This window comes from Megalops cyprinoides, chromosome 4 (genome assembly GCF_013368585.1).
Source record: "Megalops cyprinoides isolate fMegCyp1 chromosome 4, fMegCyp1.pri, whole genome shotgun sequence".
NCBI classification, from domain to species: domain Eukaryota; kingdom Metazoa; phylum Chordata; class Actinopteri; order Elopiformes; family Megalopidae; genus Megalops; species Megalops cyprinoides.
In genome coordinates this window covers 6,688,111-6,704,517 of record NC_050586.1, presented here as the reverse complement: position 1 = coordinate 6,704,517, position 16,407 = coordinate 6,688,111, and the positions used below count along the sequence as shown (strand labels likewise).

Here is a 16,407-nt window from a genome sequence, read left to right as displayed (position 1 = left end):
AAAAAAATAACAAAAGAAAAGAAGCAGGGACGCACTTGAGAAGTGAAGCATGCGTCCTCAGGAACGTCCCATATCCACGGTGACTCCGTTTAGGTTCTAGCCCCCGTGTACACCCAGAGCACCCAGAGAGTAATTTCGTCCCACGCTATTTATTCCTTTGGCAGATGCTTTTATCCAAAGCGACTTACAAGTGAGGTAGAGTACAACCCAAGCAAAAAACCATAAGGAGTCAGCAATATCAGAAGCACTGCATGACCAGGTTTCAATGGTTGGCCAGACAAGGTACAAGCTAGAGTGGCAGGGCAGTATGATTTCGTTAAAGGGCCGCGTGCCGTCTCCTTAACAGTAGAAACAGCCGGGGTTGTACTTTGTGCTTCTTGTGTCTCACCACAGTTTCTGCCTGACCGTTCGCACCTAGTGCGGAAGCCACAGCCTCTCCTGGCTGGCGTGGATGGGATGTTTTGATCCGACAGCCAGGTGGTCAGAATCTGAAACCATCAGTGTTCGCAGGGTGAGCCGGGGTGTGGCGCTGGTAGGGCAGAGGGCCGTGTTTTTCAGAGGCATCACCCCTCGTTAACTGTGAACCCCTCATTCAGGTCTGAGGGGTGCCACCAGAATGTTGTTGCGCGCGTAACAGTGCCGGGCTTGTGAAAAAATAGCTATACGTGGGAAAAGCAGTCTTTTCTCAACAGGGTTTCGTATCTCTCATCGGCTCCTGTGAAAAGCTTGGGCTGATATTCGGCTTGCACCATTAACGAGAGGAGGACAGGCTGGTCCGAGTCTTGCAAGACACGGTTCAGAGTGTTCAGTCGTGCATGTACATACTTGATATGTATCATAAAACATATTTTGACGGGAGCCTCAGGTGTCGTAAAACATATTTTGACGGCAGCTTCTCATAATCATAAAACGCGTATTGACGGAGGCCCTCCTGTAAGACTGTTCCAATGAACAATGAGTAACTGCTACTGTTTGATGAGATTCCTCCCACTCTGCGAAAACTAATACCATTGGGAAAACATACACACACACACAGACAATATCAGACAGAAAAACAATGATTACTGCCCCTACATCCCATCGAGACCATTATTCCTGCTCTTTCCGACAACACCGCAGCGGGGGGTCTCAGAATGACCCAGACAGCAATCGCAGAAAACTGCAGCTGAATAAAATCAGTGTGTTTAAGCGCTTAAGTGCTATATTTAATCCCTTGTAGAAGCGAGGATGTCAGTCGACAAACATCACGGTTGTTCTTTATTTGTCTCCTTTGGTCTTTTTTTTTTCTTTCAGGGGTTGGTAATGGATTTACATTTTGTTTCTTCCCGAGGTCTGTGCCCCTCTGAAAGCCGGGCTGTGAAAATGTTCCCTCACAGTCAAGGCTGTACGTGTTGCTGTGAGAAATATTTGTTGCCGCCGTGCAGTTCAGATTTACAGTGTTCAGTGTTGGCAATGAGAACATCAATAAAACTAATGAGTACGTAAAAAAAAATGAATGAGAACCGTCTCTCCCTGTGGTGAAGATAAAATTCCTTTGACTAACTGTCACCCAGGAGAGAAAGAGAGAAAGACTGAGAGAAAGAGAGAGGATAGAAGCTTCTCCCATCTATACCCCCCCTCCCCCAGAGCGTGTCATATACCTGTTCAAACAAGAGTTGTAGCTTCCTCTTTGGGGAAAACACACACATATAGGGTGTATAAAGTGGCATGTTATTGGTCCAGGCGGAGGGCTGTTTACGCCAGTTGTTAGGCTTAATGCATTGGAAATCAAATGAAGGTGCATTTGATGATCGCTTTTATTACGCCATTAGGTCTGTCCCTCTTGCCATTACGTCCTCCTCTGGGGGGTAAGGTCCTCTTGTAGGGCTGCAGAGCACTGCTCACTAACAGCATCACAGCCAGGTCCTCCTTGTCAAAACGGAACGAGAGCTAATGTCCATTAACCTTTAACTCGCTTTTCCAATGTCAGTCTTATCAAACAGACCTCAGGATCTGAATGTGGCATTCCCAAAGAGGCCCAGCAAAACAACAAGAAGATAAAACTAAGGGGGTGGAAGGGAGGGCGGGGGCTGGGGGACCAGATGTCCTCGCGTGTACCCTGCAACGCCATGTGATAATGTCAAACATGCACTGGCCCGGTTCCAGTTCATTGAATTTCTACTAATGCTGGCTTGTTGACCTAGGCGGGGTTTTCAGCAGGAGAACAATGAATGACACAGAGGAAGGAAAACCGCAATAAGCAAAAACAATGACTCTAATGAGATGGACCAAAATCAGAGAAAAAAAACATTCGCTTTGATTGTCCTGCCAATCAGCAGCCGCACGGGGGAGAGAAGGATTCGCAAAATACTCAGAGGAAGTTCTCGACACGTGACTTCCTCCTCAGTAAACAGGCAGGCAAGAGCGGGTTGTGTGGATGTTTGGGTGGGGCGGGGAGAGAGATGGGATGCTGACACCCCCCACCTAACCCCGCCACCCCCCCACCCAGCCGCCTGCTGTGAGAGATGAGAGGAAAAGGAGGAGCAGACCCATCCTCTTATTGTGACTACATGATTACATTCTGAGGGAATTTTATAATGGGATATTCTTGTGCCAAATTAGCATCTTGGGCCACTTGCTAACAGACTTGTTTATTTTGTGATACTTGATATTTTTTGATCTGCATCTGCCCAATTAAACAGGATATGCTAAGTGAGGCGATAGAGTAGGATTGTGACTTCTCATTGCACCAGCTGTTCCTAAATACATATTCTCTTGATATACTCTCCTTCCCTCATACCTTTTTTGTGTTATATATTTTCAGCGTTATTTCCAGATAGCGAAACTTTTTTGCAGCAGCGATTATTTTTACAGCAGCTGAACGCAGAGCCACGCACTGTTGGCCGCGCAGCGCGCAGCCCTGTTTGATGCCACTTGCGCGGAGTCCTTTAAAGTCCTCCTCAGCTGTTGTCCTGGGGGTTATTTTTACCTCCACGTTTTTTCCCATCTGCCCCCCCAAGGCGCAGCTGCACTGAGCTCCGGAGCTGCAGCGTGAGACGGCCCATTATTCCCCCACGGGAGCACATGTTCGGCATGCGCCGCAGGAAGTGGGCACGGTTACAGCTACCGGGCGGACAAGTTCCGACAGGTGCTGCTATACTTAGCGTTGTGTTTTTGTCTTTGTCTGCTTCTTTTTTGTGGTTTTCGCGGGCTCTGGTGAGATTTGTAACGGTGGTAATGCGTGCGGAATCTGGGGTGCACAGAAGTCATGTCTAACTCACGTGTTTGTGCGCTGCGTTGGTTTGGGTTGTGAGTGTGTTTTAACTCTGTGGGTGGTGATTTTTTTCATACGGATATTACATGCTACCTTGTAGAAGCAGGGAAGGAGAATGAACAGAGGGAAGAAATTAGTCTGTTCACCAATTTAACATCAGACAGTTATAAATGAGTGATGATTTCTTTCCCTGTAATCTGTGCGACTCATTTCACCCCGTAACAGAAAACCCTTATTAATCCTTCTCAGGACCACACAAACAGCTTATTTACTTTCATATAGGAGATATGTCGCTCTGCACGTAGCAGCTAGCTCGTCAAAGGCCCAAGCAAAAGGCTCCCCCTCTGTTCCCATGGAACTTCAAGAGCCATTTCTGGGGAACTCTCAGGCCCGAATGCGATGAGATGAAGTTGCACAGGAGCAATGTTCCGCCGCTCATTTGAGGGACCTGTAAAGAGGGTTCGAGAACTCCTGAGAGACTCGGCTAGCAAGGTGCTCATCCAGCTTCCAGCTTCCAGCTGAGCCCTGAGGCCCGGGTTTGAAGCTGTCAAATGTCACCTGCCAACAATGGCCAGGATCCCACGGCAGTGGAACAAATTTGCTTCGTACTGCCAAGGATAGGTTCTGGGTAGGTCAGCCAGGGGTTCCCCGTCTCCCGGCTCTCAGGCACCCTGTGAATAATCGGCTGTCTGGGAGTTGCTCAGATGAGGTCAGCAGAGCGGCGCCTATCCTCCAATTGGCACCCAATTCACTGTGATTCACTTTATGAGTTGTAATGTGAAAAATAGCTGCGGGTTGCGTGCGAGTGTGTTGGAGGATTGCATTCGTCTCGCTCCAGGTTGTCGCAGTAAGACGAGCCAGATGTGCAGTTGGCAATTCCAAAAGAGGGCTGTGAGAAGTGGAAAAAAAAACATTAAAAAGAGGACCCCTCCGACCACCCATACAGAATGCTATCATCTGCTGGACTGACACACGCAGCCCACATGCGGCAAAATATTATTGCAACCGGACTGATCGTGGTGCAATTTCACATCTGCAGCGTTCTGTCCAATAAAAACTGTCCAGTCTCTTATCACACAATTTTGAAAAACAGCATCAAATTTCTGGTGTCGGAATACAGAGATAAACAGACAAAAAGTGACAAAAAACACACACACACACACACACACACACAGAGGCATCCCTGCTTGTTGATAAGATGGCTTTTGTCTCTGAACTACGTGTAAATAAAATGCAAAAAACTGCAAATAACTGAATTTTCGTTGATTGGTTTTTGAGCGCCCAAGTCCCACGTTTGCAAAATATGGGAGTCTGGATTTGGCACTAACACTTGCCAAAACAGAAAGGTCCTTGTGGGGGCAAAAGCAGCTGTCTGGCCACCTGCTGACTGTCAAGGCCCTTTATTCCAGGGCAGAAGCACTTTGCATTCGATTTCAGGAATTAATTCAGTCCCCACAAATTATGAGGGCTTCTCAGACAGATTGAGACACGATAATAATTGCAGTGATGATAAAACAACAATGGTTAAATGAGGACTTAAAGTTCTGTGTGTGTTGCCGTAGCTTCAGAATGTAGATTATATACAAATATAATTGTTGAATTATAATAATATTATCATACAAATATATACAATATTGCAGAAATATGAAAACATCAATTCGTTCATGTACTTAAATACACACGTCCTTTAACGAAAACCAAGCACGGATCTGCTAATTGGGGATTTGGTCTGTGGTCACTGCTTTCTGGTTCAGTCTCAATCCACAATGTCAGCCACCAGTCCCACACTTTCATGCTCATCTGTAAGTGTGTAATTTAGAATTGGCAACAGAATTTTGCCCCTCTGTCAGTTTTTTTTCCTTTTCTTCCACAGCTTAACCACTGTGACTGAACTTCTGTGTAAGTCTAATTTATTCCTTCCCTTCCAAGAGAGAATACAGAAAACACGGTCAAACGCAGAGTCGACGGTTTCCGTTGAAAACGGAGGTCTTCTTTAATGACCCATTTTATTGCAGGGGAGCACAGAACATTCCTTGGATGTATCTCTTTGCCATTTTTCATGGTGTAAATCTGACCAGTTTAAGGACAGAGGAAGAAAAGAGAACAGGAAGGGGAAATGGAAAAGGGAATTCATCAGAACTGGATGGCAGGTTTATTTTCTTGCTGCAGAAGACTTAACAGAGGACCTCAAAAAAAGGGTCCAAAGGAGCCCAGAATTTACAGGTGCACTATCTTGCCTTTTTTAGGTACTGGGCTTCATATTATTTAGGCAATATTTAATTTTTATACCCTCTCTTCGATGGAATATTGTTTGCGAGGCTCATAGGCTTTGTTCTGGTGGTTATTCTGGTATATGAAAAGACAGGTAGAATGGCACTAAAGTTTTCAAATACAGAAATAAACCTGGCAGGATATAGACCAGAAATACAATGTGGGTGAATCAGATTGTTCCTTGAGTTTTTATTCCTGAGATATTACATTATAAAGGTACACACAGTCTCCTGTTTGTTGTAAAAAATAATAATGTTTAGTGGATTGATGGGGTTATACATTTATTCATAATCAACAAGTCTCCTAATTTCAAAGCTGTGGCAGGGAAGCATTAGTTGGCCACACAGTATCCTGCTTTCCTTTAGATGTGCAGAACAGCAGAATGACAGTATCTGTAGACAGATCCATCTGAGACCTGAAGTGTTGATGATACATATTTGTCACCCTAACACATTTGGAAGGTGTGCGACGTTCGTGTAATGCAAAAAAGCGGCTGCGTTTGAAAAGGTCGGAGTTTTGAAGAGCACCGAGACTTCCAATTCATCTAATGCAAAACAAACGCGCTTGCAAAACACGATGTACCTTTTTTTTTTTTTCTAGCAAATCAATGGCAGCACAAAAAAAAAACAACAGTGTTTTACAGAACGGACTGAATCTTTTTTTGTGTTGCAGAAACTTGCTGTGTGTGTAGTTTTCTCTCCAACAAACTGTACCCAGCCCAGTTACTCAAAGGACAGAATCTGCTCTCTGTTCTGATCAATGTCACAGATGGAGAACCCTTCTCTGAGTGCCCAGTAATGCCTCCTGCCTGGTTAATGTTACTCCAGTGCTTTGTACGATCTCTGTCCTGAGGGCTGGGGGTAGGGGGGAGCAATGATAATAAATAAACATACGGATGAATCCAATACCAGTAGCTAAACCAATGAAGGTGATTAAATCCTTCTTCCATGAAGCCATGTCACAGTATAATGCAATCTGCGGCCAATCGGATTTTGTCCTCATGCGCTTACACTTTGTGTCTCTGAGAAGCAGAGTTATGCTATCATTACCGAAAATGACCAAACGTCTTTGAGAGAGAGGGAGAAGCGTCCCCTGTTTATTGAAATGACCGATGCAATAATGCCATAATGGCGTTCGTTTATCTGTTGATTGAAGCTGTGATGAGTCAGTGAGTCCCTCGTCGACCACTAGTTAGATATGGAGGCATAAGGTGTGAACATAAACGCCTTCACATGAGGTCTGCAAAGTGGCATAGTGGTAAGGAGCAGGGCTCGTAACCCCAAAGGTGGCAGTTCGACTCCTGGGAGCGTGTAGGGGTGGGGTCACTGCCCTTGCCCCTTTGGACGAGGTCATTCAACCCAAATTGCCTCAGTAAATGTCCAGCTGCGTGAATGGATGACATGTAGAAACTGTAAACTATGTAGCTTACTCTGGATGAGAGCACCTGCAAAGCAAGAGTATTGCAGTATGTAATGTTACTCAGCGGTAGAACGTTTGTCCTTCCACTGCGGGAGCAAGTCTCCCTCATCCCCAGAGAACACCACACTGACGATCTGTGAAACGCCCAGCAGTGAATGAGGGTGCTACATCAACTAAAACGTGATTGACCGATTGATTGATTGATTGATTAATTGGTTGACTGATGACTGCGCAGCCTGACAGTCAGGGCACACTGCCCTGACACTTGAGTCAGTTTAGTATTAATGTAAATAGGATACAGGAGCCTTCATCTTTTACAAATTTGCAATTCATCAATTTTAATATTCCTGCCAAGCAGATCTTCCTGTTTCCAGGCTGCAGATCGCTACATTTACCCATGCTCGGTTAAATGTATTTAAGTTGTTACATATGGACCTAACATTATTACATAACTATACATGTTAATCACCTCTTTGTGGTGTTATTCGCATCATTTTAATACTGGTAACGTGGTTATTTCTTGTTGGGAAGAAATCCTTGTTTGAGTACAGGTCTCTGTTATCGTCCTAGCCCAGTGTTTTGCTGATTTCCCCATCTGGAAGGATATCTAGAATGTTTTGTCCCATTTAAAGTCAGGGTCTCTGGGAACATCTTCACAGTTTGGATGAAAATTATATTTATCCTCTCAGTGTCTGTGACCATTCTTGACTCCTTGGCTCCATGTAGACTTTCCGTCTGGTGAGGTCCCATCCTCAGAAGATCACAGACTCCTCCCAGGATTACAAAAACAGAGCCTTATGAATCTGCTTTGAAAGGCATCTTCGGGAGGGTGGTCCCCTGAAAAAAGTTCAGTACATTGTTGGCAGCTGTTTGCAGTTATCCTTTAATTTGCTCATCAAATCTGAGCAAGCTTTAGGCTTGCTGGAAGACGTCAAAAGAAGACTACTTGAAAACGACACCAAAAGCGTTTCCCAGTTGGATGCAACCACCGAGTCAATTAATCTCACAGGGATAATTTACACTGTATCTCATTGGTTCGTCTAACCAAATACTATCCATGGGGTTCACTTTTGTGTGCAACCAAAGACCCCAGATCAGAGATAAAAACCCACACTAAATTTGTCTCCCAACTTCTCTGCTCCCATGCCAGCGTCCACCCTCTAATTTGTTCTGCATATTTAATAGTTCATTGCATTAGTAAATAAATCCACATATTAATCACTTCTGTTTTGCATTAATTAATCGCATTAAATGTGTTCACTTGTGAGTTGGGAACAAACCCTCCTTTGTGTATAAATCTGTTATCAGTACAGTATTTTCCTTTTCCCAGGGATTTCAAGAACACATCCCTGTGAATGCTGAGGGTCTCCTGTCGGATGACTAAAGCAGAGACTCTTCTCTGTATGTGGTGAGTGACGACTGGCAAGGTGAATGCAGGTGGAGTGGTATAATATTTAACAGCTATTAGAACTCAGGAGGTCCAGGGGAAGCCATTACACGCGAGAAGAATTATAACGACACGCCAGTGCAGTAATCTGCATAAAGTATGGTGGTCTCTTTTTTTTAAATCAAGTTTAATACATGTGCATACATTAATGCACAGCGGTGAGGATCAAAAATTCCAAAATCCAAAATGATGGGCTGATGGAATCTTCCTTGTTGTGATGCAGCTGGGAAAGCTTGAGAGGAGACAGAGTATTTCCCAGAGAATTGTATTTCTCACTGACTCAGTGGCCCTTGATCACCGCCCACATGTATGGTGGATTCCAAAAATCCATGGCATATCAGCACATCGTCATCCAGAGAAACAGTAACTTATTGGGAGGCTTCTTCTTAAATCTCATGCTATATTACATGTAATTTAGCAGACAGTCCTGTCTAGACTAACTTCCATAGGTTACAATTTTCAGATGTTTTCCATTTATTCAGCTGGATGGTAACTAAAGCGATTCTGGGTTAAGTAACTTGCCCAAGGCAGCGGTGCCCCAGCAGCAATCAAACCAACAAGCTTTCGGTTACGAGTCCCCTGCTCCTTACCACAATGCTGCAGCCTAGCACTGAATTGTCCGTCCTGTTTATCATTAGCTGTGCACTTATTTACAGTGTTTTTCAATTGGTTAAACTCTAATTCTACAAAGTCACTTGAATGGCTGTTGTATTTTTTTCTCGTTTATTTGTATGCTGGTGGTGAATCTATCTCTTTCGGATTTATAAGTGATTCTGCTCCGTTCTGTTCAGTTCCATTTTGTTACACTCCTATCATCATACACAGTTTACAGATGTATGCTGTCGGTTCTTATATCGCGCACCAATATATTGTCTTGAGTAGCCGTAAAGTCAGCGATTGTTATCATGTCATGACATGCCTTGATGAAGCTCTAAACTCTCGTCCATTTCACTGCGTCTTGTGTTTCACATTAGCTCTGGGGGAAAAAAATCCTCCCGACAGAAAATAGCGGAGAGCCGAGGCGGAGCAGACCGTTACAAAGAGGTATTATAATGTCAGTTGAAATTCGGAGGCGCTCTGGCTACAGGGGGAGTTTATATTGCTTTATCGTGACACTTATCCGGCATTAGATCTTATCAGCCGTGAGTGGTCATGCATCTCCGCGGCCAAGAAAACGTCATTCGGCTTTGAATATTTATAAACAGTGCATAAAATATAATCCCATAATGCAGGCGAGGCCAGATGCTTTATTGACTGATTTGAAAAGTGATTTAAGAGAAATGTGATTGATATATAACTATTTATGGATAATGTGCACCGAAAACATTTGATAAAGATGCACATTCAGTTTTTTCTCCCTACAGACGCACTTATAGAATTGATTTTATCTCACCATCCACGGGACTTTCTGTTAGATACAGCTGTGTATAATTCATTTGTCACTCCTCCAAAACAATTACTGTGTATCGTTAGAGTCAACAAACATTCTAGGGAAAACACGCTACTGAGCAGGGTACACAACCCCCCCCCAGCATCACGCAAGCACGAGTCGAACGTCCTCTTGCAGCTTCGTGCGGTAAATGTGTTTTGCGCTCCCTTTGCCGTTCGGCTGCGCGCACGCAAACACCGTAAAAGCGTTGCTAAGTGTGCGCGGGGCTAAATCACACATGTGACAAGGGAGCAAAGCGGATCGGTAATGCAGTTACACCCATCTCCGTTGTCATGGCGATTGAACCAGAAAACGATCTTGGTGTCTGTTCAGAGAAAGCTTCCCGGGTGGCACGGGATAATCAGGTCAACACAATGGAAATTGGTCTCATCATCGTTATTAACCAGGCGCTAGCCGTTACCGCGGCCTCTCCTTGGGAACGCACTGTAACCGTAAACATTAAGCGGGCAAAAGCAGAACATAGTTCTGCCGTCACCCGTCGCTTGTGATAATGTGAATGTTTTAATAAAACAGTGAACATGATAATAACAATGATAAAACATGACAGCCGCAATATATTAAAACGGATAATGCATTTTTATTAGCACTCGGAAGAAATGAAGCTTCTCTTACTGGCATTTAATTTGGAAAACGGCTCAGGTGCTGGTGTACGACAGCACGTCTCAGTTTCAGGAATGGCATTAAAAAGCAGGCAGAAACAGTACCACTTCCCAAACCTTCAATTTGAAGTAGTTTGAACTTGAAATATGAGACAACACTTGCAAGTTTTCATTTACGGGCTATTGCTGATTTGGATAATTGAAACACAGTGTGACTGTTTCTGTTATTAGTTCGGCCATATTGGTCGACAGACGCCAGGGTGCATGTAGAGATGACCTCAGCACTCAAACAGCTGGTGTTGGAGAAACAATTAGTTTTTCCAATTTGTCCCAAAAGGACACAGATTAATCACATCATCAAAAAATAACTAGAAAGTTTCTAGTAGAAACATAACTGCAGATATGCTGAGTTTTAAAATTGAGTAAGGGTGAACTTTTCATCAGCAATATTTTTAACAAAACAGTAAAAAAAAAAAAAAAACGGAAACAAAAAACATAAATTCCATAACTGTTTGTATGCACAGGTAAATGTGCCTGCTTATGACTTTGTTTACATCATAAATATTAATAAACCTCAAGAGGAACGGAAGATGCATGTCAAAGAAAGGCCACACCATTATGGCCCTTGCACGAAGCAGGCGCTGTAATGCATTTCACACAATGAAAAGGTTTGGCTGTCTCCACGCAGCTAGAATTCAGAGTACTAAGTGAAGCAGTAAAAACCAGAGGACTACTCTGTCTGTGTGCCGACTCCATGGAGACAAACGAGACACAGCAAAACGGGCCTTTCTCTCTCAAAGGAAGAAAGAGAGGGAATGAATAAACAGAATGAGCTTCTTGGATTTTTTTGTTTGTATTCCTCTCTATTGCTTTTAAGAGCTGCGTAAACTATCCTGTAGATAAGTATAACGTCCTGCATATCCCACTCAACCACAAGTGTAATTTAATGGACATCCATGTCACGGTTTAAGCATTCTGCTACTCCCTGGGTTTTTAGGCGAGACCTTATTCCAACAGCAGTCTGACTTCATGTTTATGAGCAGATAATGAAAACCTCAGCCAATGTGTCTTGGGCGTGCTGTTTGTGCTCAGGGCGCTGTCCATTGTTAAGGGGCTCAGAGCGACAAAGCTTTGTCACTAAGTATGGCTGTAGTCAACAACACAGATTGAAAGCCCCCTATTGTGGCAGCGTTTGCACAGTTGGCTCATTACGTTTCTTTTTCCAAAGACGGGGCAAGTGTTGGCACCTACTTGCTGCACCGCCATTGCTCTGGAGGCGCTCAGAACATTGTTTACTCTGGAGTAACGGGAGTATGTTTGTCTCAGTGCAGTTTGGAGGTGAGTTAAAAAATTGCGTGGCTTTTGTTGTGGGCATAGCCTGACGTGTGCTTCATCATCTTTGTGAACAAATTCCAGTCTGGCTCTCGTGCTGGGTGGCCAGGCTGTGCTACTCCTCTCTCATTTCTCTGTGCCACGCAAAGCCACCCAAAGGTTTGCTTTGAAATGGCATTATGGACAGAGAACCTTTTTTCCTCTCGTGTTGGTGAACAACAGTTGTGCAGAGAATGGTTTTAGAATTAAAATTTAAAGTGAGCAATCCACAACGTGTAACAAGAATGGACTGAAATAAACTGCTGGTATAAAGGCAAAACATCTGTATTTTTGTTTTTTTTTTTCCATCCACAGAGGGTCAGTTGGAAATATTTAACACAAACTGCAGAATTATAAACTTCATCCACTGCTTGAAGGAACGATGCAATCTGGACCCTGAAGGTACGTTTCATTTGATCATTTGGTTTTTCTCTGAACATCGCTTGCAGTCTGTGCTTCTGTGTTTTATCTCCTGAACCTCAACCTAACAGAAGTTGCTGGATTTTTCCCCCTCAACAAACCACTTTTGTTGTTATTTAAATGATGTGACTTCGAAGTCAATCATAACATGGCTGACATAGCTGTAAGTAAGCAGCTGTAAGTCTTCAATATCGATGCCGCATTGGTACCAATGATCCCAAGCGGTGCCCAGCTGTATGTGTTTTACTGTGGCTTGCAGAAAGAAGGTGGGTTAGCCCCTTGATCATCTCAGGGCTACTTGGACGATTTTAACCATCCCAGACGCAGCTGCATGGTGTCACACACCATGTGTTCTCCCTGGAGTGGGAGTAGCCAGTGAATAACACCAACACTAACATCAGCTGACAGTGGTTGCGAAGCACCATCCCTCAGGTGAATGCAGACCAGATAATATAACAACACTGCCACCACCTGTGGGGAAAAAAAAGAGGCTGAATATTCGGGCCCCACCTGTGATTTGATGTTGTGTAATGAAGTAGTTGTAGCATAGCTATAAAGAAAGGTGTTCCAGGACAATCATCTATTAATTAACAAAGCGGCAAGAGGTTTTTAGAAACGGGTGTGTGGAGGAAAGTGTGACACATTTACATAAGACATACTGAGGAGGATTTTACAGACTCCACGGGTCATATATCTGCCAGTGGGAACAGCACGGTGCCTTTCCTTCCTAACTGGGTGTCCATCTACATCTTGTGTCTGTCCAGAGTGTGTCGACCTGGTGGACAAGACAGGTGAGCTGGCGAACCTGTGGGCCAGGGAGCACGCAATGGAGAGGGCCAGCAGTCTGCTGAGGGACAGGCAAAGCTACATCCTCATTCGGGTCATCAGTGAGTCTCTCTCACATCTTTTGGGTGGGGTTGTTCCTGGTGTGTCCTAGTGCCCTTGACATAAGCCGTTTCCTGTCCAAAACTGTTAAAATGCTTTATCGCAATTTGAAAAGAAAAAGCACTTAATGCACTAGTGGCCATAAATGACTTAAAATGATCCCGATGACTTTGATTATAGTACAGTTACAACTCATCAGGTTTTATTGTAAATTCAGTTGAATTAAGGACATCGGTTTGGGAACTTTGAGAATGTACTGTCATACTAAGAGCCTAACAACCCCGCAAGTATTTTTCAGGCACACGCCTAAGTTCATTTCAAATCTGTGCGCAAAGTAACATGACTCTTCATGCTAATCTGCTGTATTTATTCCTTTTGTCTCACCTTGCAAATTTTACTTGAATGTGGATTTCCATGTCATTCAAGGGGGTGATGGGATCGAGGGCCCCAAGTATGAACCTCTCCTGAGTGATCCAGGGAAGAGCCATCGTGAGCTAGCGGGTAAAGGATCAATCTCAACCAAATGAGGCTGGTGTAGACAGACTCCCTCCATCTCTGTCTTATCCCAACACATTTCTCACGGGGGAGATTGCAATCCGTTAATGGATGACTGCAGACTCAGTCGTTTCAGAGATGGGAAAACGAATAATGTAGTCCCTGCTCTAACAACTGCCACACCCAAGGGATTTTTATTCTGTCCTGACAGGATAGGGTTGATTTGGTTAAAAAAAAAACAGTGTTGTCATACTATGCACAAAATGAAAAGTGGATATTTGTGGTGCGCTTGCAATCCACGGAACTTTAGTGTTATGTTGATCTTTTTGATTCGGATTTGGAGACATAATGTGGGTGGCCCCCTACTGATCATATTGAGGACCTGCAGCACATTTTGGACTTGGAAGCTGGCTTTGGTTTGCCTGCCTGTCATTCAGAAAACAGTTGGCATTATTAAAGGCAGATTCTTTACTTTGAGAGCAATCCTGATTACAGTATTAAACAACGCTACCTGCTGATGATGTGTTTCATTAGGTAAAATTTCAGTATTTTTATTATTCAGCGTGCCTGTAAGCACAATGAGAATGACAATGGTCAGGATCAGGAATAGCCTTGAAATACTGCTCCAAATTTAAAGTGTTATACAGTATAACTGTTACTGCCTCTACGTAAATAAAAGTAACTTTTCATCATAATTATAAATGTATAACATACCATGTGCAATATGAGAAAACACAACAGAGAATTTAGTTTCAGAAGAAAATAAGCACAGTGCTCAGTTTATCATGAAGGTTTCATGTGAACAGGACACAGACACGCACACCAACACACACGTAGGTAGTAGTCTCACAGTCTGACACTTCAGGCTCACTTGCCAAACTGCTAAAAGCAGCGTGGCAGGTTAAACTCGGAATGCGGCTGGTGTCAGATGTCGACAATCTTTTCCCGCAGAGCTCCTGAAGAAGCTGTCCAACCCCCACAAAGACAGGGACAAGAAGAATCCGTTCAGGAGGGCGTGGCCACAGAGGGACGTCCCCACCAATCACACAGCCAGGAGCAAACGTGCCGCCACCCCCAAGAAGAGCGCCGCCACACTGCGGAACTGATGGCCTGCTGTGACATCACAGTACTGAAGAGTGCAGGACAACAGACTCTGAGCTCAAGATAATCAATGCCTGTGAGATCAGGCTTAAAGCAGGAACTATGGGGGTGGGAAGTAGATCCTGTGTCCTCCGCTGTCTCTGTGAGTTGAGGGTGTCACGGCGGCGATTGGCTCATTGTGCTCAGTGAATAAGGCACACAGCTTTTTGCCCTCCTGTCCCATTCCATCAATATGCATTGTCTCGCACAAAGACGATCTTGTGACCCTCTCCATAGTCCATTACTTCCTGAACAATTCATGTCATAAAAGGCTATTTCTGGCCCTGTTAAAATTTCCTGACTTCTTACATTTGTGCATTTGCTCATGTGTGACGGTGACCTATCTCAGTCTATTCCCCTCTTCAGCTAATTATTTACTGGCCCCGTTCCTTATTTTACCATGGTTGTGGTAATAATACTTTCTCTCTCATCATGTGCTGTTAGGCATCCAGAAAAACTTGACTTGTGGATTTTTGTTCTTATGAAGAATTCTTTTTCAACCTGCTGCCAAAGTGAATCAAAATCAAGTGCCTTGTTTCAAAGCCATTATTAATAAGACAAGGATAATTTATGGCTTTTCGCAGCTGAACTTTCTATTACCACTCTTCAGGGGTGACTTCATTTTCCTCACAGCTGCCATCTAGGATTTCATGAATTTCTCAACTGCTTAAGAACTGTGTCAACCAAAAACCATTCTTATTTGAATTCTGATCCTCTAACCAAAACCTGAGCCATAATCCCAACAGGATTGACACAAGGCACTGAATTTAACTTGCATGTGACTTTTGGGGATAAACCACAAAAGTGCACCTCCATTGATCCTCAATATCAGACAGAGCGTGGAGTTTAACTTGAATGGAAGATCATAAAATCCATTCTCTGCACATTTTTCCCTCCTGATCCAGCTGGAATTCTCTGTGTCTGTAGAGAGATACTTTTGTTTTTTTTTCAGCAATTTTAATTTAAAAATAACTACTACCCAGCTCCATAAGAATTTGACCAAATGAATAAATAAAACCCTCCTACACTTGGTTCAAGAGTTCATGGTATAAACAGGAAATGTTGGACCACTTAGAAATAAAAGCAGAATGAATGGCATATTTTTGTGGACGTTACACTGTAACCGTTTTTCAGGATTTATGGAAATGATTACATTGTTATTTTTCCCAATGGGTTCCTCAATAAATCCATTGACGTGAATTGTAACAGTATACTCATATATCTCCAGTGACTTATTTGCTTAAAAAAACAAATTCGACATGCCACTGACTTTGGGTTGGAGTTATAACTGTGGCATACAGGTGTAACAACTAATAGCACACAGATATAGCAAGGCTATTGTCAATCAGAGAAGTTAAAAAGTCAAAAAGGGACAAAACAAAGTCTTAGAAAGCAAAGCAAAATTACACATTCAGCTTCTTCATGCTGTTGGATTCATATAACACTGACATACAACCAAAAAACAGGACAAACATTGTTTTCACTGCCTGACTGGAAGCAAGAGTATGGCTGTTTACCGTTACATGAGATGGACTTTCTCTGAGGTCAGGTATAGGGGCTTTTTATTATTACTGTTCTGTCCTTTGTTTGAAGAGCACTAAAAAAATGGAAAGTTTGACCTTACTGTTAATGTGACTTCCACCTGCCTAATTTAAAG

At 43.5% G+C, this 16,407-nt stretch overlaps 1 protein-coding gene across 1 annotated transcript; it reads left to right on the top strand.

Moving 5' to 3' along the window:
* The first annotated feature begins 12,142 nt into the window (after positions 1-12,142).
* Positions 12,143-14,716, top strand: LOC118776068 (uncharacterized protein C22orf15). Its single transcript, XM_036526143.1, has 4 exons — positions 12,143-12,212; positions 12,995-13,117; positions 13,542-13,616; positions 14,562-14,716. Exons 2-4 carry the CDS (start codon positions 13,057-13,059, stop codon positions 14,714-14,716), a joined length of 291 nt encoding a protein of 96 aa, XP_036382036.1. The 5' UTR covers positions 12,143-12,212; positions 12,995-13,056.
* Positions 14,717-16,407: the final 1,691 nt, after the last annotated feature.

Bases quoted from the DNA above. Each gene is read 5' to 3' on its own strand.
- LOC118776068 (XM_036526143.1), top strand. From the start codon at position 13,057: ATGGAGAGGGCCAGCAGTCTGCTGAGGGACAGGCAAAGCTACATCCTC. The intron at 13,118-13,541 runs GTGAGTCTCTCT...ATGTCATTCAAG, and splicing joins CATCCTCATTCGGGTCATCA to GGGGTGATGGGATCGAGGGC. The intron at 13,617-14,561 runs GTAAAGGATCAA...CTTTTCCCGCAG, and splicing joins GAGCCATCGTGAGCTAGCGG to AGCTCCTGAAGAAGCTGTCC.